At 39.0% G+C, this 21,513-nt stretch overlaps 6 protein-coding genes across 6 annotated transcripts in view; 4 read left to right on the forward strand and 2 right to left on the reverse strand.

The window, feature by feature from the left end:
- The first annotated feature begins 1,181 nt into the window (after window positions 1–1,181).
- On the forward strand, window positions 1,182–2,908 carry LOC101298259 (putative expansin-B2-like). Its single transcript, XM_004307742.1, has 4 exons — window positions 1,182–1,397; window positions 1,521–1,633; window positions 2,050–2,237; window positions 2,374–2,908. Exons 1-4 carry the CDS (start codon window positions 1,232–1,234, stop codon window positions 2,717–2,719), a joined length of 813 nt encoding a protein of 270 aa, XP_004307790.1. The 5' UTR covers window positions 1,182–1,231; the 3' UTR covers window positions 2,720–2,908.
- A 987-nt stretch (window positions 2,909–3,895) lies between these two features.
- Window positions 3,896–5,260, forward strand: LOC101303951 (putative expansin-B2-like). The gene is made up of 4 exons (XM_004308982.1): window positions 3,896–3,943; window positions 4,030–4,191; window positions 4,583–4,770; window positions 4,927–5,260. Exons 1-4 carry the CDS (start codon window positions 3,896–3,898, stop codon window positions 5,258–5,260), a joined length of 732 nt encoding a protein of 243 aa, XP_004309030.1.
- A 143-nt stretch (window positions 5,261–5,403) lies between these two features.
- LOC101298547 (quinone oxidoreductase-like) lies at window positions 5,404–7,622 on the reverse strand. The gene is made up of 5 exons (XM_004307743.1): window positions 7,578–7,622; window positions 7,016–7,160; window positions 6,651–6,877; window positions 6,143–6,400; window positions 5,404–6,067 (listed from the first exon to the last, which is right to left on the reverse strand). Exons 1-5 carry the CDS (start codon window positions 7,617–7,619, stop codon window positions 5,762–5,764), a joined length of 978 nt encoding a protein of 325 aa, XP_004307791.1. The 5' UTR covers window positions 7,620–7,622; the 3' UTR covers window positions 5,404–5,761.
- Window positions 7,623–7,934: 312 nt separating this feature from the next.
- Window positions 7,935–10,840, reverse strand: LOC101298835 (quinone oxidoreductase-like). Its single transcript, XM_004307744.1, has 5 exons — window positions 10,578–10,840; window positions 10,062–10,203; window positions 9,634–9,860; window positions 8,717–8,974; window positions 7,935–8,390 (listed from the first exon to the last, which is right to left on the reverse strand). The coding sequence occupies exons 1-5, from the start codon at window positions 10,773–10,775 to the stop codon at window positions 8,085–8,087; spliced, it is 1,131 nt and encodes a 376-aa protein (XP_004307792.1). The 5' UTR covers window positions 10,776–10,840; the 3' UTR covers window positions 7,935–8,084.
- A 3,198-nt stretch (window positions 10,841–14,038) lies between these two features.
- LOC101299131 (protein DYAD-like) lies at window positions 14,039–17,661 on the forward strand. The gene is made up of 8 exons (XM_004307745.1): window positions 14,039–14,216; window positions 14,332–14,432; window positions 14,545–15,083; window positions 15,170–15,553; window positions 15,720–15,807; window positions 16,188–16,280; window positions 16,525–17,112; window positions 17,194–17,661. The coding sequence occupies exons 1-8, from the start codon at window positions 14,132–14,134 to the stop codon at window positions 17,314–17,316; spliced, it is 2,001 nt and encodes a 666-aa protein (XP_004307793.1). The 5' UTR covers window positions 14,039–14,131; the 3' UTR covers window positions 17,317–17,661.
- Window positions 17,662–19,705: 2,044 nt separating this feature from the next.
- Window positions 19,706–21,513, forward strand: part of LOC101304238 (LRR receptor-like serine/threonine-protein kinase EFR-like) — a 3,780-nt gene continuing 1,972 nt past the window's right edge. Inside the window, exon 1 of the mRNA XM_004308983.1 lies at window positions 19,706–21,470. Coding sequence (XP_004309031.1) covers window positions 19,706–21,470 — 1,765 coding nt within the window. The remainder of the gene's footprint in view (window positions 21,471–21,513) is intronic.

Here is a 21,513-nt window from a genome sequence, read left to right on the forward strand (position 1 = left end):
CCAAATGAAACGACGGCATTTCTTATCTTCATCGATTAGTTTATAAACCGGAAAGTAGAGATTACTGTAGTCGTTGGATTTATGATTAAACATATTGAAAATGGCATGCATGGAAAATTAGATAACGACCGGTAATAACCGCCATTAACGGCTGAATCCATGGAGGAACCTTTTGTCATCATAATCAAAGATCCTCGATCACCCAGAACCCTACAACTCCACCGACAGTCCCTTCTTTTCGTTTAGAAAATTATTGCCCTGGATATATAGCTGGTCGAGCCCTAGCTGATATTACTGTTACCAATGCAAGAAAGCCATGCAAATTAGTCAAGAACCAACTGCTTGATTTGTGTTGATAGTCATCTGGGTTAATTATCATTCTTGGCATCGAGCTTCTTTCACGTTTGAATTTGGCATTTGGACAAGAAGAAAAGAGTGATTCGTTTGGCTTAATTTGTGGTTAAGTCAATAAAGAATCCTTAATTACCTCTACATGCATATTTTTTCTTTACTGAAAGACTTGACCAATATCGGCTTTTCAAAATCATCTCTAGAAACCTTTTATTCACTTTTAGTAGAAGGAAATATCATGCATAATGTTCATACTTTTGAAGTCCGCCCAGCTCGTCTATACGGTTTTTAACTAAGGGTCTATTTTTTTGTCCTGGAAGAGTCTAACGGGTTTTCTAACCTTGAATTACATCATATAACATAGACTTTTGAGTAAATCAATACGTCGAATTCAGCACATGTAACCGTTTTTGTATGATAGCTAGTGTGACCCCAATGCGGCAAAAGCATGATATATGTATTCTATAGGGTTTGGATTCAAAGCTTCACAAAATATTAAACGTAATTGACAAATGGGTAACAATGTCCGATCCTCAACAAATTAACATGGCTGAAATCATAATGTTCCGAGTATATTATGTGATACACGTGTAGGTCGCAATCCTTGAATCAAGCTCCAAATATACTTCTCGATCTTAATATAAGATACCCAAAAGGAAGAATGTCTTGTATCTTGTGTCAACTATTAAGCGCAACTTGAGGAAAATTAGGCCATGCATGTTACTTCAGTCTATCACTCCGGTAATAAAAAATCAGAACGGACGTGGATAGATAGCAACAGCGCTCATGCTTTTCTTCTATAAATACGATCGACTTAAGCTTTCAACCCTACACCAAGTCACCAACGCAGATTCTCAAGTAGCTTATTAAGAGTGCAGCCATGGCTAGTTTACGAAGCATATTGTGCTTGGTAACTGTGTTTTGCTGCTTGTTTGAAGGGAGCTTTTCTTTTAACCCTAAGCACTTGAACTTGTCACTCAGCGCCACCCATTGGTCCTCCGCCGGAGCTACCTGGTACGGCAGCCCTGATGGTTTTGGAAGTGACGGTATGTAATAATGCCTGGATTGAGTGTGTACTGTGTAGTATAAAGAGTGTGAGTTAGGGAGAGTACTACGTGCAAATGATCCTATAGATAAGCATACTGACATTTTCTAATGAATGGATGCAGGAGGGTCTTGTGGGTATGGAGATGTAGTTTCACAAGCTCCATTCTCTTCCATGGTTACTTCAGTAGGTCCTTCTCTTTACAAATCCGGCAAGGAATGTGGAGCTTGTTATCAGGTATAACAAATGGTCTTTTTAGAACGTTTTCGATTGTGTATCATTTTCACAGTTGAAAACGGTAACACTTATTCGTCGTATTACATACACAAACTTATTCTAATCCTTAAATGAAAACAAAAATTAGAAGTTGAATGTGACAGTTAATTCCTTAGTTTTATAAGTAAAAAATGCATCCGTTGTTTTAACTTTATAACATAAATATAAAATGTGCTAAACAAATGGACGGTTGTAAGTTATAAAATTGTTTATAGGCTTCATATTCTACATAAAGTCCATTCACAAAACCCCCCATTTTCCTTCTTCCTGTTCTTTATAATAGACATTTGTGACATGGGATTTTTCATTTTTGCATCTGGTGTTTGGACTTTGGACCAATATTCTTCTTGAGATCTAATACATTGAAGTAATGTCAGATAAAATGCACCAAACATAAATCGTGTTCCGGCAAACCAGTGAGGGTGGTCATCACAGATTCTTGCCCGGGATGTGTGTCTGAGACTGCACACTTCGACCTTAGTGGAACTTCATTTGGTGCCATGGCACTTCCTGGTCAAGGCGAGGAACTCCGCAATGCAGGACTATTGGAAATCCGATTCGCACGGTAACTCAAATTCAAAATTACCTAAAGCTCAAATAAACGAAACACCGTCACCTAATTTGACACACGGAATTTTAGAATTAGTGTTACATATCGATCGTGACCACACTTAGCAAGCCTGATTTGTGTTTCTCTGCAGGGTGGCATGTGATTATTCCGGAAAAACCATTGCATTTCATGTAGACCAGGGATCGAACTCGAACTACTTTGCTGCAGTGATCGAGTACGAAGAGGGAGATGGTGATCTTGGTAGTGTGGAGTTGATGGACGCTTCCTCATCGGACAGTGTAGGTGACGAGGAGTGGCGTGCCATGCAACAATCTTGGGGTGCAGTGTGGAAGCTTGATGCAGGGTCAGCACTACACCCTCCATTGTCGATAAAGTTGACCTCTCAGTACTCAGGCCAGACCTTGTTGGCTAAAAATGTGATTCCAAAGAATTGGCAACCTGGTGCTACCTACAGATCCGTGGTCAATTACCTTTGAGTCTATGACCAAGTCTGAAGCAGCATGCGAGTTACTAGTATAGTATGAGCTAAGAATGTGTGTAGTAACCAAAAAGCAGAAAAATGGAAGGATTTAAGCTGTGTGATCCTCAATTTCTGCAGATCATATGAAGTATAATGTAATCATAGCTGTGTAGAAATCAGCAGTTTATGATCCAGTACGTTTATGATCTTAAGTGTTATATCTTGGATTCTTGGTTTAAAATTTAAATCATGTTGCTCCTATTGCATATTTCACCCAAATAATATATGGTCAGAAGGAAAAGTATGCATGGTACTTACAAAATGAAATCCGGCCTTCAGTACGTGGTTTCTGCATCCTAGTACGTTAAGGTAGATATATACAATCAGTGTTGGTTTTCCATATATATATAACCAACAACCAGTCTTGTTGGTTACTAATCTGTTTTTAGAAGAATGCTAGCTCTGTTTATAGAAGAAGAATGCTAGCTACCTTCGATCTTTAACAAATTTTTGGGCTCATCAAATGATACACGTTGATGAATATCCCTCCTTTGGTGGAGGAGAGAGATCACAGGAAGATTCATTGGTTAGAAAAAAAAAAAAAGAAACTAGATGTACGGGAGACAATTTAGGAATTTGGATGGAGATAGCAAAGAGATAATTTAGTCATTCATACACGACCACTGATATAATTAAGAGTAGTGTTGGCTATAAAAGCCATTAGCTCATTTCATTCAAATAAGTTTGTAGAAACCCAAACTCTTGGAGAATAATCCAAGAGAGACCAGTTAGCCACAATATTTATTGTGAGTTTAGATTTTGTAATCTCATTATTTTCAAAGTACGTACGTAGAAACTATTGTTTCTTTGATTATCTCATTGTGGTTACACAAAGCATGAGAAAAGACACATCCTAAGATAACCAATAATTATCCATCGTCCTTGTATTAGGCGGTCATCTTTGTCATATTGATCTTTCCCAACACCCGTGTATGTCGTAATTGCTTTTAACGACATTACACCAACACAGAACCGTGACTGCTTAACTAGCTTAAGAGAGCAGCCATGATTAGTTTAAGAAGCATTTTGTGCTTGGTAACTGTGATTTGCTGCTTATTTGATGAGAGCTTTTCTTTTAATCCGAAGAGGACGAAGCAGTTTAACTTGTCACACACCCCAACCCGTTGGTACAATGGCGGAGCTACCTGGTATGGTAGCCCTGATGGTTGCGGAAGTGAAGGTATGTAATGCCTAGAACGAGTGTGTACTGTGTACGGAGCTAAAGAGTGTGAGCTCGGGAGAGTTTTGATAATATGTTTAATGCAGATCGCGTACATAAGCGTACTGACATTTGCTCATGATCAATTGCATGCAGGAGGGTCTTGTGGGTATGGAGATTTAGTTTCAAAACCTCCATGGAATTCCATGGTTACTTCAGTTGGTCCTTCTCTTTACCAATCCGGCAAGGAATGTGGAGCTTGCTATCAGGTATTACAATGCTTATTCAGTGCTACTTAAATATATCCTGAATTTGGGTCTAGTAGTATATGTCTTGTAATTAAAAACGATTTCGACATATATCATTTTCACAATTGAAAAGACAAATATGCATGCGCGTTTCGTGCTGAAGTGTAGATATTGACTTATTTTAATTGTCTAAACTTCATAGCATAAATACAAATTTTGTTAAACAAATGAACGGTTATAATTTAACCAATACTTTATAGGCATTTTATTCTATTTAAAATCCATTGATATATACAATGCCCATTTTCCTTCCAATTCTCTTTTATAACCGGCATTTGTGACATGAGATTTTTGTATTCGGTGTTTGGACCAATATTCTTCTTGAGATTCTAATACATTGAAGTAATGTCAGGTCAAATGCACTAAACATAAATCGTGTTCTGGCAAACCAGTGAAGGTGGTCGTCACAGATTCTTGCCTGGGATGTGTGTCTGAATCTGCACACTTCGACCTTAGTGGAAAAGCATTTAGTGCCATGGCACTTCCTGGTCAATGCCAGGAACTACGCAATGCAGGAAAATTGGAAGTCCGATTCGCAAGGTAACCCAAATTTACAATTACGAAAAACTTGAATGAACAAGTCACCGCCACCTAATCTTACGTACACTGTCGTCTATTTTGACGCACAAAATTTAAGAGCTTGTGTTACATATCAATCGTGACCGCTTAGCAAGCCTGGTTTGTGTCTCTCTGCAGAGTGGCATGTGATTATCCAGGAAAAACCATTGCATTCCACGTCGACCAGGGATCGAGCGCGTACTACTTTGCTGTAGTGATCGAGTACGAAGAGGGAGATGGTGATGTTGCTAGTGTTCAGTTGAAGGACAGTAAAGGTATCGAGAAGTGGTGTGACATGCAACAATCCTGGGGTGCAGTGTGGAAGCTTGATGCAGGAGGGTCACCACTAAAACCTCCATTGTCATTAAAGGTGACTTCTCAGTACTCAGGGAAGACCTTGTTGGCTGAAAATGTGATTCCAACAAATTGGCAGCCTGGTTGTAGCTACAGATCCGTGGTCAAGCACCTGTGAGTCTATGACCAAGTCCGAAGAAGTAGGATATGAATTACTAGTATAATATGAGCTAAGAATGTATGTAGTAAAAATGAAAGGATTTAATCAGTATGATCCTCAATTTCTGCAATTCAATGAAGTAATGTAATCATAACTGCGTAGAAATTAGCAGTTTATGATCTTAGTATTATCTTTTGGTTTAAATCACTTTGCCTCCTACTGCATATTTCACCCATGCCAAAACCATGGTTAGAAGGACAAGCATGCATGATACTTGTAAAACATTGAGGCGTTAACTGGACCTTTCAAGAAAGGTTGCAACTTACAAGCTTATCGATCGTTGTTCTTCATATATGTCGAAAATTATAAGAATCCAAGAGATGGAAAAATTACAGTTACTAGCTTCCTTGCAGTTGGGGAGAACCAGGCCACATTTCTTTCCATACATACCAAATGGGGACTACCAACTCATGTTGTTTTTCAGAAAGACAGGGACTTCAAAATCTGGAGATGAAAGATTTAAGGAATAAGAACAGCCGAACCAGATGTTCTCCTGTTCTCAAGGTCTGCATGTGCCTCTGGTGCATGTGACAATGGGTACTTATGATTTACTCGAACGTGCAACACACCTGATGCAACATTAGCAAACACCTCTCCTGCAGCCACTAACAATTTGTCTCGAGTTGCAGTGTATTGGAAAAGGGCAGGCCTTGTCAAGAAGAGTGACTTTGCTGCAAGAGCTGACAATGGAACAGGGTCAGGCCTACCTGATGCCTGCCCGAAACTCACCATGTATCCTCGAGTCTTCAAGCATGCCAATGATCCCTAAATCATTGATCCAATTAGCTAACAAAATCAAAATGTAACTAACCATTTTCTTTAAAGAATTGCAGATACTACCTGAAAGGTGTCCTTGCCTACAGAGTCGTAGACAACATCAACTCCATTATCGGATGTTATTTCAGTCACACGAGCAATGAAGTCCTCTTCCTTGTAGATTATGACATGGTGACAGCCATCTTCCTTGGCTTGAACTGCCTTCTCTTTAGTCGATACAGTTCCAATGACAATGGCACCGAGGGCATTAGCCCATTGGCATAAAAGGGATCCGACTCCACCAGCTGCTGCATGAACAAGGACTCTGTGTCCAGGTTCAACCTGTTTAAGTATAACAGGAGTTCAGTCTAGTGTAACGCCACAAAAGTTTTGGATCGACCATCAAAATATTTATAACATTAGTCTAATAAAATTCTGATTCACAGTATACAATAAGAGATGTATGCAACTATGCATTGATCTACTAGCTTGTATAAGAATGATCTGCAATGCCACTTGCATAATCAAAGAAGTTGTTTATCAATGACTTTTATAAAATTTAAATGATGCTGGATAGATATTATTATACAACCTTGAAACATTGGCGCAGTAGAACCTGAGCTGTCATACCCTTAAGTATGACGGATGCTGCCACAATAGGATCAATGGAAGGAGGAACAGGCACAACTTTGTTTGCAGGAAGGATCTGCTCTTCTGCGTATGAGCCCATTGGAGTACCAATATAGGCGACAAGATCTCCAACTTGCCTGCCTGTTAGTCCAGGTCCAATCGCTGTCACAACTCCACAAGCCTCCATACCTGAAATAGGAACATATTTGCAAATAAAGGGCTTTCAAGTTCTTGTACCTTATGTATGCAGTAAAAACTTGGAATAGAAGTTTGATGGTTGAAAATATAAGTTGTTGGACTACAGAACTTCAAGAAATGAAGCAAAACCTGGGATGAAGGGCATTGTATCAGCCTTGTAATATAGCCCTTTGCGGAAGTATACATCAATGAAATTAATCCCAATGGCCTTGTTCTTCACACGAATCTCACCCTCCTTTGGCTCTCCTATTTCGACATCTTCCCATTTCAAAACCTAACAGCAATACATGACAGTAGATGATGATGTAACATCAGCTTAATGAGTAATGACAAGATAGCTGACACAGAAGGAGATCAGATAGAACTCTTTCGGAGTATATGAACTGACAGTGCCTTGTTATGGAAGTAGTGAGAATTATTTGAATGATTAGGATCAATGAAGCATATTATAAATTCAATTGATTGCCTGCATGTTATTGGCTAGAATTGAAACAAGCTTGATCAGTGATCAGTATGAATCAATAACCAGATTACACAGAAACCACATTGGAATCTTTGTAAGAAGAAACTCATATATAGGTGAAAAAAAGTAAAAGTTTCCGGACTAGATCAGGAGAGAGATACAAGTCTCAACTTCATGTACTGATGCTGCACTAGCCACAAAACCAAAGCAGAAAGAACAGAAGGGTACCTCAGGTCCACCAAGTTGATGGATACGAATAGCTTTCACCATTGTTACTGTGATTTGGTTTCTGCATACTAGTACCGTTAAGGTAGATATCAATGTTGGTTTCCCTGTATAACCAACCAGTCTTCTTCTGGACCGGCGGACTGCACCCACCATAGGGGGGACCCTCAAGGTGCTGCATTTCGTGATTTCATGTATTTGTAAATAAAATAGAAAATGGAATAAAGGAAAGAAAACTATTTACTTTTCAATTATTTACTATTAATCCGTTTTAAGAAGAATGCTAGCTACCTTCGATCTTTACCAAATTTTTAGCTCATAGTAAAAGGCAGCCTGACTAAGAAAAGAAGATCACATATTCACATATGGAAGAGGTCCAGTCATTTTTATTGCAAAACAAAGTCTAGTGATGACTACAGGTTTAGAGTTCAGACATCAATTACATTTGGTATACAAAGTACGTTTCCTCACATATGTCCTTGAAACAAAACAAATAAGCTGAGGTTCGCCTTAGGGGATAAGCACAACAGATCCAGATGTTTTCCTGTTCTCCAGGTCCGAATGTGCAAGTGCTGCTTCAGACAATGAGTAGGTGTGATTTACTCGAACCCGCAATATACCTGCATCAACACTAGCAAATACCTCTCCTGCGGTCTCTAACAATTCGTCTCGAGTAGCTGTGTAATGGAAGAGGGAAGGCCTGGTCAAGAACAGTGACTTCACTGAAAGAGCTGATAATGGAACTGGATCTGGTGCACCTGATGACTGCCCAAAACTCACCATGTATCCACGAGACTTCAGGCATGTTAATGATCCCTGAACAAAATAATACCTCCAATCAAGGACTCGCACAACACAAACCAGAAACAGATTGGCTAAGAACTCCTTGTTAATTTATCAAGTTATGTTGATATACTCCACACCCTTGATTTCATTCATGTCCACAGCTAATGAGGCTAAATATGAGTAAGATCATATGAAGATTATTCTGAAAATGTTAAAAGAGATGAAGAAATTAAAAAGATAAAGAATACCAAAACCATATAGATTCTCAGGTAGAATTGAACATAGAATGATCTTTCTCACTAAACTCTTTTGGTTCTGCTTTTGTTTCTCTTTTTAAGAGAGTGAAGAGTTGTTACCTCAAACGTATCCTTCCCTACAGAATCGTAGACAACTTCAACCCCATTGCCAGATGTTATTTCAGTCACACGAGCAACAAAGTCCTCTTCCTTGTTGATTATGACATGGTGACAGCCATCTTCCTTGGCTTGAGCTGCCTTCTCTTTAGTTGATACAGTTCCAATGACAGTCGCACCAAGGGCATTAGCCCACTGGCATAAAAGGGATCCAACTCCACCAGCTGCTGCATGAACAAGGATTGTATGTCCAGGTTCCACCTGTATAGAAGAAAACAACAGAAGTTTAAAGTCTCTGAGTCCAGGATTATCCACAATTCCATTGCTTATGCTGCAACCTCGTGATGATTCTTTATAAACTTGAAAGGGCATGATAGTGACACACTTATAGCAGTGCCATTATTGGAACCCTTAAGAAGCTTATGTTAGTCTAGGTCTCTTGAATATTAGGTTGTTAAAGATAGTTGACATTCCTATGCTCTTAAGCAGTGACATGATAGTTATATGCCTACAGCATTTCTATGCTCCTTCTATCTCAGTTCAAAGACACAGAATATAAATCATGATTAAGAAATGAAATCAACTAGTGCACGTCATAACCAAGCATACTGCTTTTTCAAAGCAAGGATAATGGCTGAAATAGCCTTTATAACCAAAACAATGGATCAAACCTATATCATAGAATTCCTTTTGCAGTGATACACTGATAGGTGTATGCAACATATAGCTCTATAAAAATGTTTTACAATGCCACAGACATATTTAAGAAAGAATAAAACCAGCACCATCACAATCTAATATGTAGTTTCTTGGAACTCCAATTACAATCTCATGTATTTTAATTGAAACCATCTTCATTTTTACCAACTCGAATGTGGTTTATGAGTTTTTCCAGATGGTATGGATGAGTATAGAAGTACCTTGAAACAACGACGCAGTAGAAACTGAGCTGTCATGCCCTTAAGCAAGAGGGATGCGGCAACAGTAGGATCGATGGAAGGAGGAACAGGAACAACTTTGTTAGCTGGAAGGATCTGCTCTTCCACATAGGAGCCCGTTGCACCACCAGCAAAGGCTACAACATCTCCAACTTGCCTGCCGGTTAGTCCAGGTCCCACAGCTGTCACAACTCCACAAGCCTCCACACCTGAAACGAAAACCTTGTTCGTAAATACATAGTTTTCTGTCAGCATTCAAATTGGGAACAAGAAGATATATCCATTTAAAATGCCAACCGCATAATGAAGTACCGGGAATTAGACTATAAGTCAATCTTGATTGAAGGGCATCTTTATAAAACTATAAATAATTCAATTTCAGTTAGTGAAACTAAAGAAAGGAAGCAAACCTGGGATGTAAGGAATTGAAGGAGTCTTATAAATCCCTTTGCGGAAGTAGACATCAATGAAATTAAGCCCAATGGCCTTGTTCTTCACACGAACTTCACCCTCCTTAGGCTCTCCAACTTCCACATCTTCCCATTTCAAGACCTAACATCATCACATGACAAAACTAAGTTAGATGACAATGAAAAGGCATTTGCACAATGAAATTCAGCCAGCATGTGACCAAACATTACTTTTAACACTCTTGAACCGGTGGTAATTAAGAATTTAAGATCGTATATTTTTAAGTAACATCAACAAATCTTACCAAATTACCAAGAAACAAACTACTGATCTCACTGATTCAACACAAATAGCTTTCGTTGTTTAAACAAGTGATCATGAATCCATAATGGGTTCTTCGGTACAAATAACAACAAGTACCCAGTATATTCCTTCATTCAGCTTTCATAATTCGAAATCAAAAATTCATGAACCCAATTCCAAACAGCAAGAAAGAGATAGAAGTTCAAGTATACCTCAGGTCCACCATGTTCATAGACTCTAATGCCTTTGACCATCTTAGCTGATGATGATGAAGATGATGCTTGAGTTGCAAGAGCTCTAACTAGTGATTTCTGGGTTCTGAGTGAACAGATGACCCTGGTTTTGCTGAGAATCGAATGAGTGTAAACTTGTGGAACCAACTGGAAACTTGACATTCGAAGTGAACCCATTTAACTACTTCTAGTTTTCTACGTTGCTAAAAATTACTGACTTTTGTTTACATCAATGGTTAGGTGAAGGTTATGGTACTCGGACTCTTATTCATTGGGCTTCTTTACACATATTTGGGCGTACAAAAGTTTCAAGTTTTTACCTCAAAATTAGCAGTGTACATTTTGTACCTTATCTCATTAGTTGGCTAGCATTTACAAACTATCGATCTCGATCTACATTGATGTTACATATTTTCAATGATAAAATTTGTACCTCCAGACAAAGTTGTTCGCACTGCATTAATCGCTCGACTTATTTATCAGTATTTCAATTATTTGATCGCTTGACTTATTTATCACTACTTCAATTATTAAAACATCATTTTACAACATTTTTTTTTATTATCAAATATTACAACTACATAAGTTAAACTCATAACCTCTCACTTACTAAAAAAAGATTATGCCGCTAGACCAAATAATATTAGGCAATTTATAACATATTCTTACTTCTATGTAATTAGCCCTAATCTTTTTCTCTATCACTAGCTACCACGTGCTGGTATGGCAATCTAATAAGAATGTAAGAGACTTTTTGTAAAATATCAAAGTTACATATCCTTTTTAAATATATAATACCAATAATATCTCATACATGTTATTCTATTAGTCTGTCAAATCGTCACGTGGTAGGGCTGCCCCTTGTAAGAATCTCTCTTCTTCTTCGGGTTCAATGTCATTACATTCCAACGTGAAGCCAAAATCCATATCAAAATAATAACGATTGCGGTCCGCTAGAATTCGAAAAGTACGTGAATTTAGGGTCTGAATAAACGGTTCTTGTCCTCCACTGAACACCCGAAAGCTAGTAACTATAAGATACTGATGCTCACGAGAATACTGGTTCCATCCCGTCTGTACAAGGCACAAGTCCTGTCCACCCAAATGAATCAACCTTTGAGTAGTCATTAAATCAAAAGGACACGGTAGAGGTGCTTGATCCTCTATAAGAAAACAAACTAGGGGGCCTACATAATGAGAACGCAGGGCAATATCATCATCATCATTCGAATCCCAGCAGAAAGAGAAGGCTAAAAGCTCATCGAGTTCAGATGATAAGGCATAAATAATGTTATCGACAATCACAGCTCTTCCCCGAAAACCGTCATGTATTTTTTCCATCGATTCACTAAGTCTGACATGATGCCATGTCTTGGTAGCAATATGAAAAGCTGTCAATTGACATCCCTTTTTACTAAGCATCGAAATCAATATATACCCATAAAGAACCGCATGGCCGGATATCTGAGCTTTGAGATTAGTCTCAGAATAATGTGGATATAGAGGTAAAGATTCCCAAGAATCTTTTATGGGATCATAACGCTCAAAAGAATCATTTTTGATATGTGGATAACATGATGGATATGCAAGATAATACAACTTTCCATATGCAGATATAACTGCACACCATATCTTGGTTGATTTGGGTGGAGAGAACCGCTGAAGATTCGAATCCAAGACATTTATGTCGAAGCAAAATGCATCGGTGAGTCTTAAAGGTGAGCGGTAAGGAAACTTGATCTCATTGCATAGAATGTACACCTTTGAGCCAAATCTTGCACCATGAAATAAACAACTCTTCGGAATCTCCCACTTCTTATCGAAAAACTCCAATAGAGGATATAGTAATGGCTGAGTATGTTCATCTTTTTTTCCCTCATTCTTCTCAAGTTTATGAAGGTCTATCTCATATAGAAAGCCATAGTGTGTGGCATGAGAACTCAGCATAACAAAAATTGATTTAGACTCGCGCGGGTTCATTATCGTCGTCTCCATGGAGAAAGATCTCCGGTAAAGAAAGGAAGAGATCGATCACGGTCTGGGATCGATAGAAGGACGTTTGGGATCGATAGAAGGACGTTTGATTTCATTGTGACATAACGTGCGGTTATATATAGAGATGGCTTCACAACTATGAACCTAGACGAATAAGGATTGGAAATCGTTTCCTAATTAAACACTGGATCTTCTTATTCATAGATCGTATTCCTAATTACATAAGGGATCTTCTCCACTTTATCTTCCTCTAATTAAGTAAAGGATTTGGGATCATTTCCTGATACAGTGGATCTTCTCCTAATTAAAATCCTGATAGGTCTTGAGATCACAAGGCCCATGCTTTCCTATGTTAGTTAGGTTTATTTCCTTGAAGTTTCATGTAGGTTTTTTATGGATTTTTTTTCTTCTTCCTTATGATTAGAGGCTTATTATTTCCTAGTTCTAGACTGAATAGGATTTATATCATTGGTTAGAGCTTATGTTGCACGAAGACGGATACTGACACGACGACACGACATGACACAACACGCTGACACGACAAATCCAAAAAAATCTAAGATCCGATACGGCTTGGACATGGCAAATAATTAATACATAAAAAAAATACTAAAAACATAAACTCGAGACCATATGCGGTTATCAGCAAAGAGACGCTACAATTGAATGAAGATTAGGACTGGAAACCCGATGACTCTGCAAAATTCCTTGTAATGACAATTTTATTATCTTAGAATAGTAACACCTCCAACTTTGAGAGGTTATTAGGACTAAATAAGTACCGATGTTAATTATTTTCTATGTGAAAATCCAATGTTAAGCTTTTTGAACGAAGTGATGTGCCAATGTCGAAATGTTGTTTTCCATTAACACCATGATCAATGATGATTATTTCACAACAACATCACTACCAATAAAACAAATTGTTGGTCCTCGTTTTAACATGAAACATGTGTGATGCGTTAATCAGATTGTTGGAGTATATGAACATCTATACTAGCCAAAACTTTATCACATTCATAAATAAGGTGATATAAGCAACGTTACAGAATGTGCATAAAAAAAAAGTTGTAGAAATGAAGTGTGTGAAAACGTTATCGCCTAATCTTTTATGGGGTTGAAAAAAAAAGTGTCAAACAAAATGATCCGAATTCAGCCGTAAATGACAATATAAAAATCAATATCTTCAATACCAATACTCCGAGTGATGCTCTCAGTTGTGAGAAGTAACACGTCTGGCGATTGTTTATTATATTTTCCCCGTTTCCTTGTCGGATTCTCTTCTCTCGGAAACACTCGTAAACTTTAACTGTTTTACTACGTCATTTTTCAACGACACCCTTCTGCGTTTTGATGCCAAAGCTACAACCACCCACAAGCAATTTAATTCGGAAGCAAACAAAATTACTGTCAGTATATTAATGGGGTCATGGCGTGAACAAAGTGTGTGTGTGAGAGTTTGGCTTGAACTGAAGTGTGTGTGGGTTTTGGTGCTTCTTCTAAGTTCCAAGTGCTTCTGCAATTAGCTGTAGAAGAAGATGAAGATGCACTTGGAGAAGAAGCTTCTTCAAGAACAAAGAGCACAAAGTCTTTGTTTGGCAACACATGCTTCTGCTTCTCAAGGTAAGACGCAAACAAATTCTTTTTCTGTCTCAACGTATCATCTCTTTTGTTCTCTAGTCCCACACTGTTTCGCACTTTCATCGATTCATGTGCTTGTTTTTTTGGCTTATTTCAGAGACCATCGACCACATCCATGTGGGTTCCTTCTATGAAGTAGACCACTCTAAGCTTCCTACTTCTGCCCCAGAACACATCAACTCGATTCGTGTCGTCATGGTACTCATTACTAAAACCAGTACTCATATTCTTCTACTAGTTTGGGTTTTGTTTTGTATTTGTGATGGGTTTTGAATGTGGGTTTTGAATGTGGGTTTTAATCGTTGTTCAGGTAGATGGGACGTCCCTGTTCAAGGTTTCAGTGAGGTTTCCAAGCCTTGACTCACTCCAAACCCATCTGAATGAGGAGAGCTACCGAAACCCGGTTCCGGCTTTTGACGAAAGCTTCGAGATGAGTCCACTAACGGCGTCGGAGGTGCTTTACCGGAGACTCCCACATCGGGAAATACAAGAACAGAGCCGGGTGTGGAGCTTTTGGACCACACGGCGTCGTTTCGTGACATCTCCGTGTTGCTTGTCGGAGATTAAGCTCAGTGGGATGGTTCAGTGGGGTAAGCGCAAGCTAGTAAGATGTGTCACTGTGCATGAGAGGGGGTCTGATAAAGATGAACAAGTACAACCGGAGGAGGAAGAAAGAGAGATGGATGAAGACGTGAAGGAGTCTCGTTATGACTTACGGAAGAGGAAACAGATTCAAAAGAAGCTTGAGATAGTGAAGCGTCAAAAGCTGATCAATAATCAGATTGTGGTTCATGATCAGACCCAGAAGCAAATGGTTGAAGGCTCAATTGAAAGATGGACTGCAAGGAGGTATTGAGTTAAGCATTGTAATATTGAGTGGGTTGTTTTGCAATTTTGATTAGTTTGATTTTCATTGATGGAATTTGTGGTTTTAGGTACAAGGCGGCAGAGGAGAGCATACTTAAGGTGATGAAGGAGAAAGGTGTTTGTGCTGGGAATCCAATAAGGAGAGGACCACTGAGGGTTGAGGCTAGGAAGTTGATTGGGGACACTGGTTTGATAGACCATTTGTTGAAGCATATGGCTGGGAAGGTAGCTCCGGGTGGTGTTGACAGGTTTCGGAGAAGGCATAATGCTGATGGAGCTCTTGAGTATTGGTTGGAGAGTGCTGATTTGATGAGGATTAGGGAGAAGGCTGGGGTGAAGGATCCTTATTGGACTCCGCCGCCGGGGTGGAAGATTGGGGACAACCCTACTCAGGATCCTACTTGTGTGAGGATGTTCAAGGAGGTTTGGGAAGAGATAGCCAATATGAGAAGGTAAAGGCGTCAATATGAGAACCTGTTTGGATTGTGAAGTAGTGTAACTCATTTTTATAGCAGGCATTGTTTGATGTATGTGTCTTTTATGTTGATACTTTGAAAAAGGACTTTGGAGTTTCTTTAGTTTGGTATTATTGAGCTTATGTGTTTTTGGTATATACAGGGAAAGGGAATCCCAACAGCAGCAAGAGAATTTAGCAGTGATAACTCTGGATCAGGGGGAAGCTTACAGCTCAGTAACCAATCCAAAGGTAAATGATGGGAAGTGATTCAAATTAAATGTTGTCTTACTTAGACGCTTTGATACAAGATTGAACTATATACCTATATAAGCCCATGAACAGGAGCCATAGACTTTATAATTTGTTTTGCTCAATGAATGTATTATTTGAAACACAGTAATTGGTTGCATATATAATCCTATGTTCAATTAATGTATTGTTTAAAACACAACAATCTGCTACTTGCATGTTTTACTTGTGTTGCGTTTATTCCTTAAAAAACCACTATTTGAAACCTGAAAATGAAATCTCAGGAAAATAAGGAAACAAAATTGACTGTTGATCATGATGATTGGTCAGCTTGTTATGGTTGTTTAAGTATTGCTACTTGTTTGATGTGTAATTGGCAGGGGTCGCAGGACAAGTACACAGAACTAGCTGTTAGGAAGTCTAGGATTGAAGAACAAATGCTGCAGTTTTCTCAGTCTTTCTCTGGAATAGAGGTATGCAGCACATATATCCCTCATATTTTGACACTTCTGTTTGCTTGTTATGATCTACATATATAATGGATACAATTCTGATGTTGAATTGAGCATCTGGTAGTATGTCCTTCCTAAATCACTTCCAACCATAGATAGCATTTGTTTTACCTAGGTAGCATTTCACTGCCATTAAACCATAGATGTATGCATTTTAGCAATATACAAATATTGATAATGAAACTGGAGGAGTTTATTACTGTAGGAAGAAATGGAGTCGTTGCTAGAAGAACTGAGGGTGCTGAAACCAACCATGGAAGAATCAGCACTTGTTTACTCAGAAACAGCTGAAGTACCAATGTTGATATCGGACACTGAAGGAGGGACAAAAGGTAGGATGAGATCAAGAGACAAGGCTCGTATAGAGGACGAGGCAGCAAAGATAGAGAGGTTGAGGAGTAGCTTCAAGATTTGCAAGCCACAAGGAACATCTATGTGGCCAGACATGAGCATGTCTCCCAAGGGTATGGTTCAGCAAACCAACTCTTTTTTGGTCCCAACTCCACCCTCAGTTTCCTGTTCCAACAAGTCGGCAAGCTGCCTGGTCCTTCATACACCAAATGGACACAGCCCAGGCTCCCCTCTGAAGCCATTGGCTGAGAGACGCGCAATCAACATAAGCACTTTGAGCAATTTGACAAAGCAAACAGAGAAGACAAACCCCCAGCCCCAGATTGACTCTATCAGGATTGGCAAAACCCTTGACATCAACCTCAATGAGTTCCCTGATGCCTACAACACTGACCCTACTGCAATTCCCAGGACTCTCACTTGCCAGAGAAAGCAGCAAGATGTGAGTACTAATTCTGATGATTTCTTTCTATGTTCAATATTCATTATGGAAATGCGGTTTAATTTATTTATTGGATTGCAGATGGCAAAGGCCAAAAGGATCATGGAGGATGCTACAGATATAGGGAAGGATAGCATGGGTTTGTTGAGGTACAACTCTCAGCATCAGCAAAGGTGGTGTTCATCTTTCACTAGTAGTACTTGAAGCAAAATGAAATGGTGGGTAACTCAGGGATCTCCAACCCCTTTTTTTGGATACCGGAGATGATTTGGTATCGTAACTCAGTTAGATATATTATCAGTTAAAATTAGGATATGACTCTTTATATTTGATCATTAGAGAGTACTTTACATTATACTCCTATATATGGGGTTCTATGTTGGCTGAATTTTCCTAGTAGGGTGGGTATTTGTACCTTATTTTGATCCAAAATCTGAAACATCTACTAAGCCACAATATCAGTGTGACGTATATGTATTGTTTTGGCTGAGACTCCTGAGAGCTAATATGAGGCAATAGATGATATATATGATTGAAATTTCTAAGGCGACAATGATTTCTAGTTACTTCTCGTGGTGTTCTTTTCTTGCTGCAAGTCTCTACAATACTTGGTGTTTTGAAGATTATCTTGTGGAAAACTGAAAAACACTGAACTAGAACAAACTACAAACAGAATTTGTCTAGAGTTGCAAGCTACTAAGAAAGTGAATTGACATAGTCGAATCATTTCAATGTCTTCATAATAGCCTAGAGTAGCACAAACATTAACAACAAAATATTTGTTTCTCTATATGATAACCCCTGAAGCAAGCCTTTGTTATGGATCTTCACATTCAAAGTTTCAAACCCAGGAACTGGCAAGTTAAGGCATTCTCTAGCTAGTTCAAGTTTAGTCATTCAATAGCTTCTCAGGGTACACCTCAAGACCACAGGCCTCAATCCCTATCTTGGACCATACAGGACAATTTCTTCCACAGAAGCGTTGCATCTGCAAGAACACACATTTACATCCGGAAAATCAGTTCGCCGTCGGACTAGCTATTGTTATCATTGTGCAGAAGTAACTGGATATAGAAACAACACTACATATTCTTTTATGAAACATTTTGAGGACCCTGATAACGTCTAGCATCATTCTTGGTTAAGATGATTGTTGTAACATTTTCAAGTGCATAGTGCATCTTGTTTTATTAACAGGATACTGAACCTATTCCATCCAACATGATCAGATGCAGCAATGCAGCAAGCACATCAAGAATTTTAACTAGTGCAAATAAAGGTACCTCGTACAACTGCGATTGTTCCCCAAAACATCAGCTGATTTCGACGGAGTTCTGGTCAGAATAACCACAGCACCGGGAGGATATTTTTTCACAAGCTCACCTTGAACTTCACTAAGACCTAAAAATAACACATAAGCCACTACTTTGCAAATGTTGAGCTAGCAACATCCACAATTGTGCCTTTTTTTTCTTTTTCTTTTTCTTTTCAGCAATGGAAGTCATGAATTAGAAGAAGGAACGAGAAAGAATGCTTACTCTTTGAGTTTTCGGAAGGAACTGGATGAAGATAATTCTATAAAATGTAAAAACAATACACTGAGAACAATATTATCTTACTGTATCCCAAATTCAAGTCCAAATCAATCAATACAGACCTTCTTAAAACCCGAATAATATTTTCATGAATACTAAAACAGAAATCAGAGAACACTAACTTTTGGAACGGCGACGGAAAAGTGAACCTGAATCGGAGCCGGAATTGGAACCGAAAAGCCCCATATGTACCCCGAATCTGAGTAACACGTTTTAATGAAAAAAAAAAAAACAAGAGAGAGAAAAATAACACGTTTTCACTTTACTTTGGAGGAGAAAATTGTATTAAAAACATTTAATCTGCTTTTCTTTCTCATTCTCATTTTGAGGTCTGACCAAACTGCCTGAAATAATAATTATGTTCATCTATCTTGCTCCCCTTCCTCTTTGCTCTTTGGAATTTTATTTCACTGACGTGTTTAGGGGATTTACCAATTAGTGCAGCAGATCCAATGAGTGTGTGATCTTAACTTTATTCTGTAGCAGATCCAGATCAAATGAGTGTGTGTGGGATATATCTTAAAACTGATATATGATCCTTAAAAGCGTGATTGGAGTCAAGCACTCAAGCATAAATTACAATATTTCAAGTCACTATAAGAAAATAGTGGATGTGGAATTTGAGCTCATCATCTTGCACTAGCAGGTAGCAGTTGCTCATGTATTTTCTCATTTGTGGACATTACCCCGTTGCAGAAGCAAGTCAAGTAGTCTTTGGAAACTAGAGGAATTTAACACTATTAAATTGTCCATTACTTGAAACAAGCTTTTTACCAACCGAAGTGTCTAATGAAGATACATCTGAACGCAGATTTACCATCCTCTATAAGTTAGTTTGTGAGGCCTCGAATGGAACTCACAAATTTTCACAACCTCATAACCGATACAAAATGGTGAATGTGAAATTGACCCCAACATACTTGCTCTCCCATACACCAGCACTCCTACTAGTAGTAGCATTTGCTTTTGTTTGTTGCTGCAGCTCCATGGCCTCAACCATGGACAGCAATAGGCTGGAGCTTGGAGGAGGAAACGAGACGGATAGGCTCGCACTGCTCGCCATTAAAGCTCAAATACACCAAGATCCAAACAGGCCCGTGATGAGCTCGTGGAATGAGTCCACTCATTTTTGCATGTGGTATGGTGTCACTTGTAGCCGACGACATCTTCAGAGGGTCACTAAGCTGAACCTAACTTCCCTGAAGTTATCCGGGTCCATATCTCCTCACATAGGAAACCTGAGCTTCTTAAGGGAGTTATGCCTCTATGATAATAGCTTCACCAACAAAATTCCTGCAGAAATTGGGCACTTGCGGAGGTTGCAGAAATTACGTCTAGGAAACAACTCACTAAGCGGTCCTATTCCTGCCAATATCTCCAATTGCTTCAACCTCAAAACCCTCTCTGTTTATAACAACAAGCTGGTAGGTAACATTCCTTCACAACTTGGTTCTTTGTCTAAGCTTGAGTATCTTGGTTTGCAAGTTAATAATTTAACAGGAGAGGTACCTCCTTCCTTGGGTAACCTTTCTAATCTTGAAGCACTTGATTTTCATAGGAATAACTTGGTGGGTAATATTCCTAGTTCTCTAGGCCAACTGAAAAAATTAACATTTTTTGGAGTAGAGCACAATAGGTTGTCTGGTACCATCCCTCCCTCCATCTATAACATATCCAGTCTCGTTACTTTTGCCATATCAGACAACCAAATTCAAGGGAGCATTCCCCCATCCTTGTTCAGACCCCTTTCGAATCTCCAATATTTTAGCATCTACGAAAATAACTTTTTAGGATCACTTCCTCTCTCAATAAGCAATGCCACTAATCTGGTGGACTTCGAAGTTGATGAGAACAAACTGACAGGACAAGTGCCAAATTTACAAAAGCTTCGTAACCTTGTGTTCTTCAGTATTGTTGGTAATCATCTTGGAAGTGACAGTGACGGGGACTTAAGTTTTTTCTCAGACTTGACCAATGCCACGCAGTTGCAGTGGTTGGATATAGGATTCAACAAATTCGGAGGAACGTTGACCGCATCAATATCTAATCTCTCAACCGTTGAAATTCTATTTGTTTATAGCAACCGTTTACACGGAAGCATCCCTGCAGGGATAGGGAATATGGTCCACTTGAACCAATTGAATTTGGGTGATAACATGTTCACAGGTAATATTCCCACTGACATCGGGAAGCTTTCAGGTATTCGGATATTGGAATTTGGAAACAACAGATTATCCGGGAGCCTCCCATCCTCTCTAGGAAATCTGACATCATTACTTCGTCTCGAATTGCAAGGAAATCACTTTAATGGCACCATCCCTAGAAGCCTCGGGGAATGCCGTTCATTGCTGCTGTTGAATCTTTCTTGTAATGACCTTAGTGGCGACATCCCTCCACAAGTTATTGGCCTTTCCTCCTTATCAATATATTTGGATTTGTCCGAGAATCGTCTCAGTGGTTCTCTTCCCTTGGAGGTAGGAAAGTTAAAAACTCTAGGTATATTAAATGTCTCTAATAATATGTTATCAGGAAAACTTCCTGGTAGCTTTGGTAGTTGTGAGAGTTTGGAAGTCCTGCTCATGCGAGGAAACTTCTTTGACGGCCCCATTCCTTCAGCTTTGGGCTCCTTGAAAGGGATTCGAGAGTTAGACCTTTCCCACAACAATCTCTCTGGTGAGATTCCTGAGTTTCTAGCGGGGCTTGGAGGTTTGAAGCAACTTAACCTGTCTTTCAACGAATTTTGGGGTGCACTGCCAGTTAGAGGTGTCTTTAACAATACAAGTGCCATTTCAGTTGTCGGAAACAC

The sequence above is a fragment of the Fragaria vesca genome, linkage group LG7 (assembly GCF_000184155.1).
Source record: "Fragaria vesca subsp. vesca linkage group LG7, FraVesHawaii_1.0, whole genome shotgun sequence".
In the NCBI taxonomy this organism is placed as follows: Eukaryota; Viridiplantae; Streptophyta; class Magnoliopsida; order Rosales; family Rosaceae; genus Fragaria; species Fragaria vesca.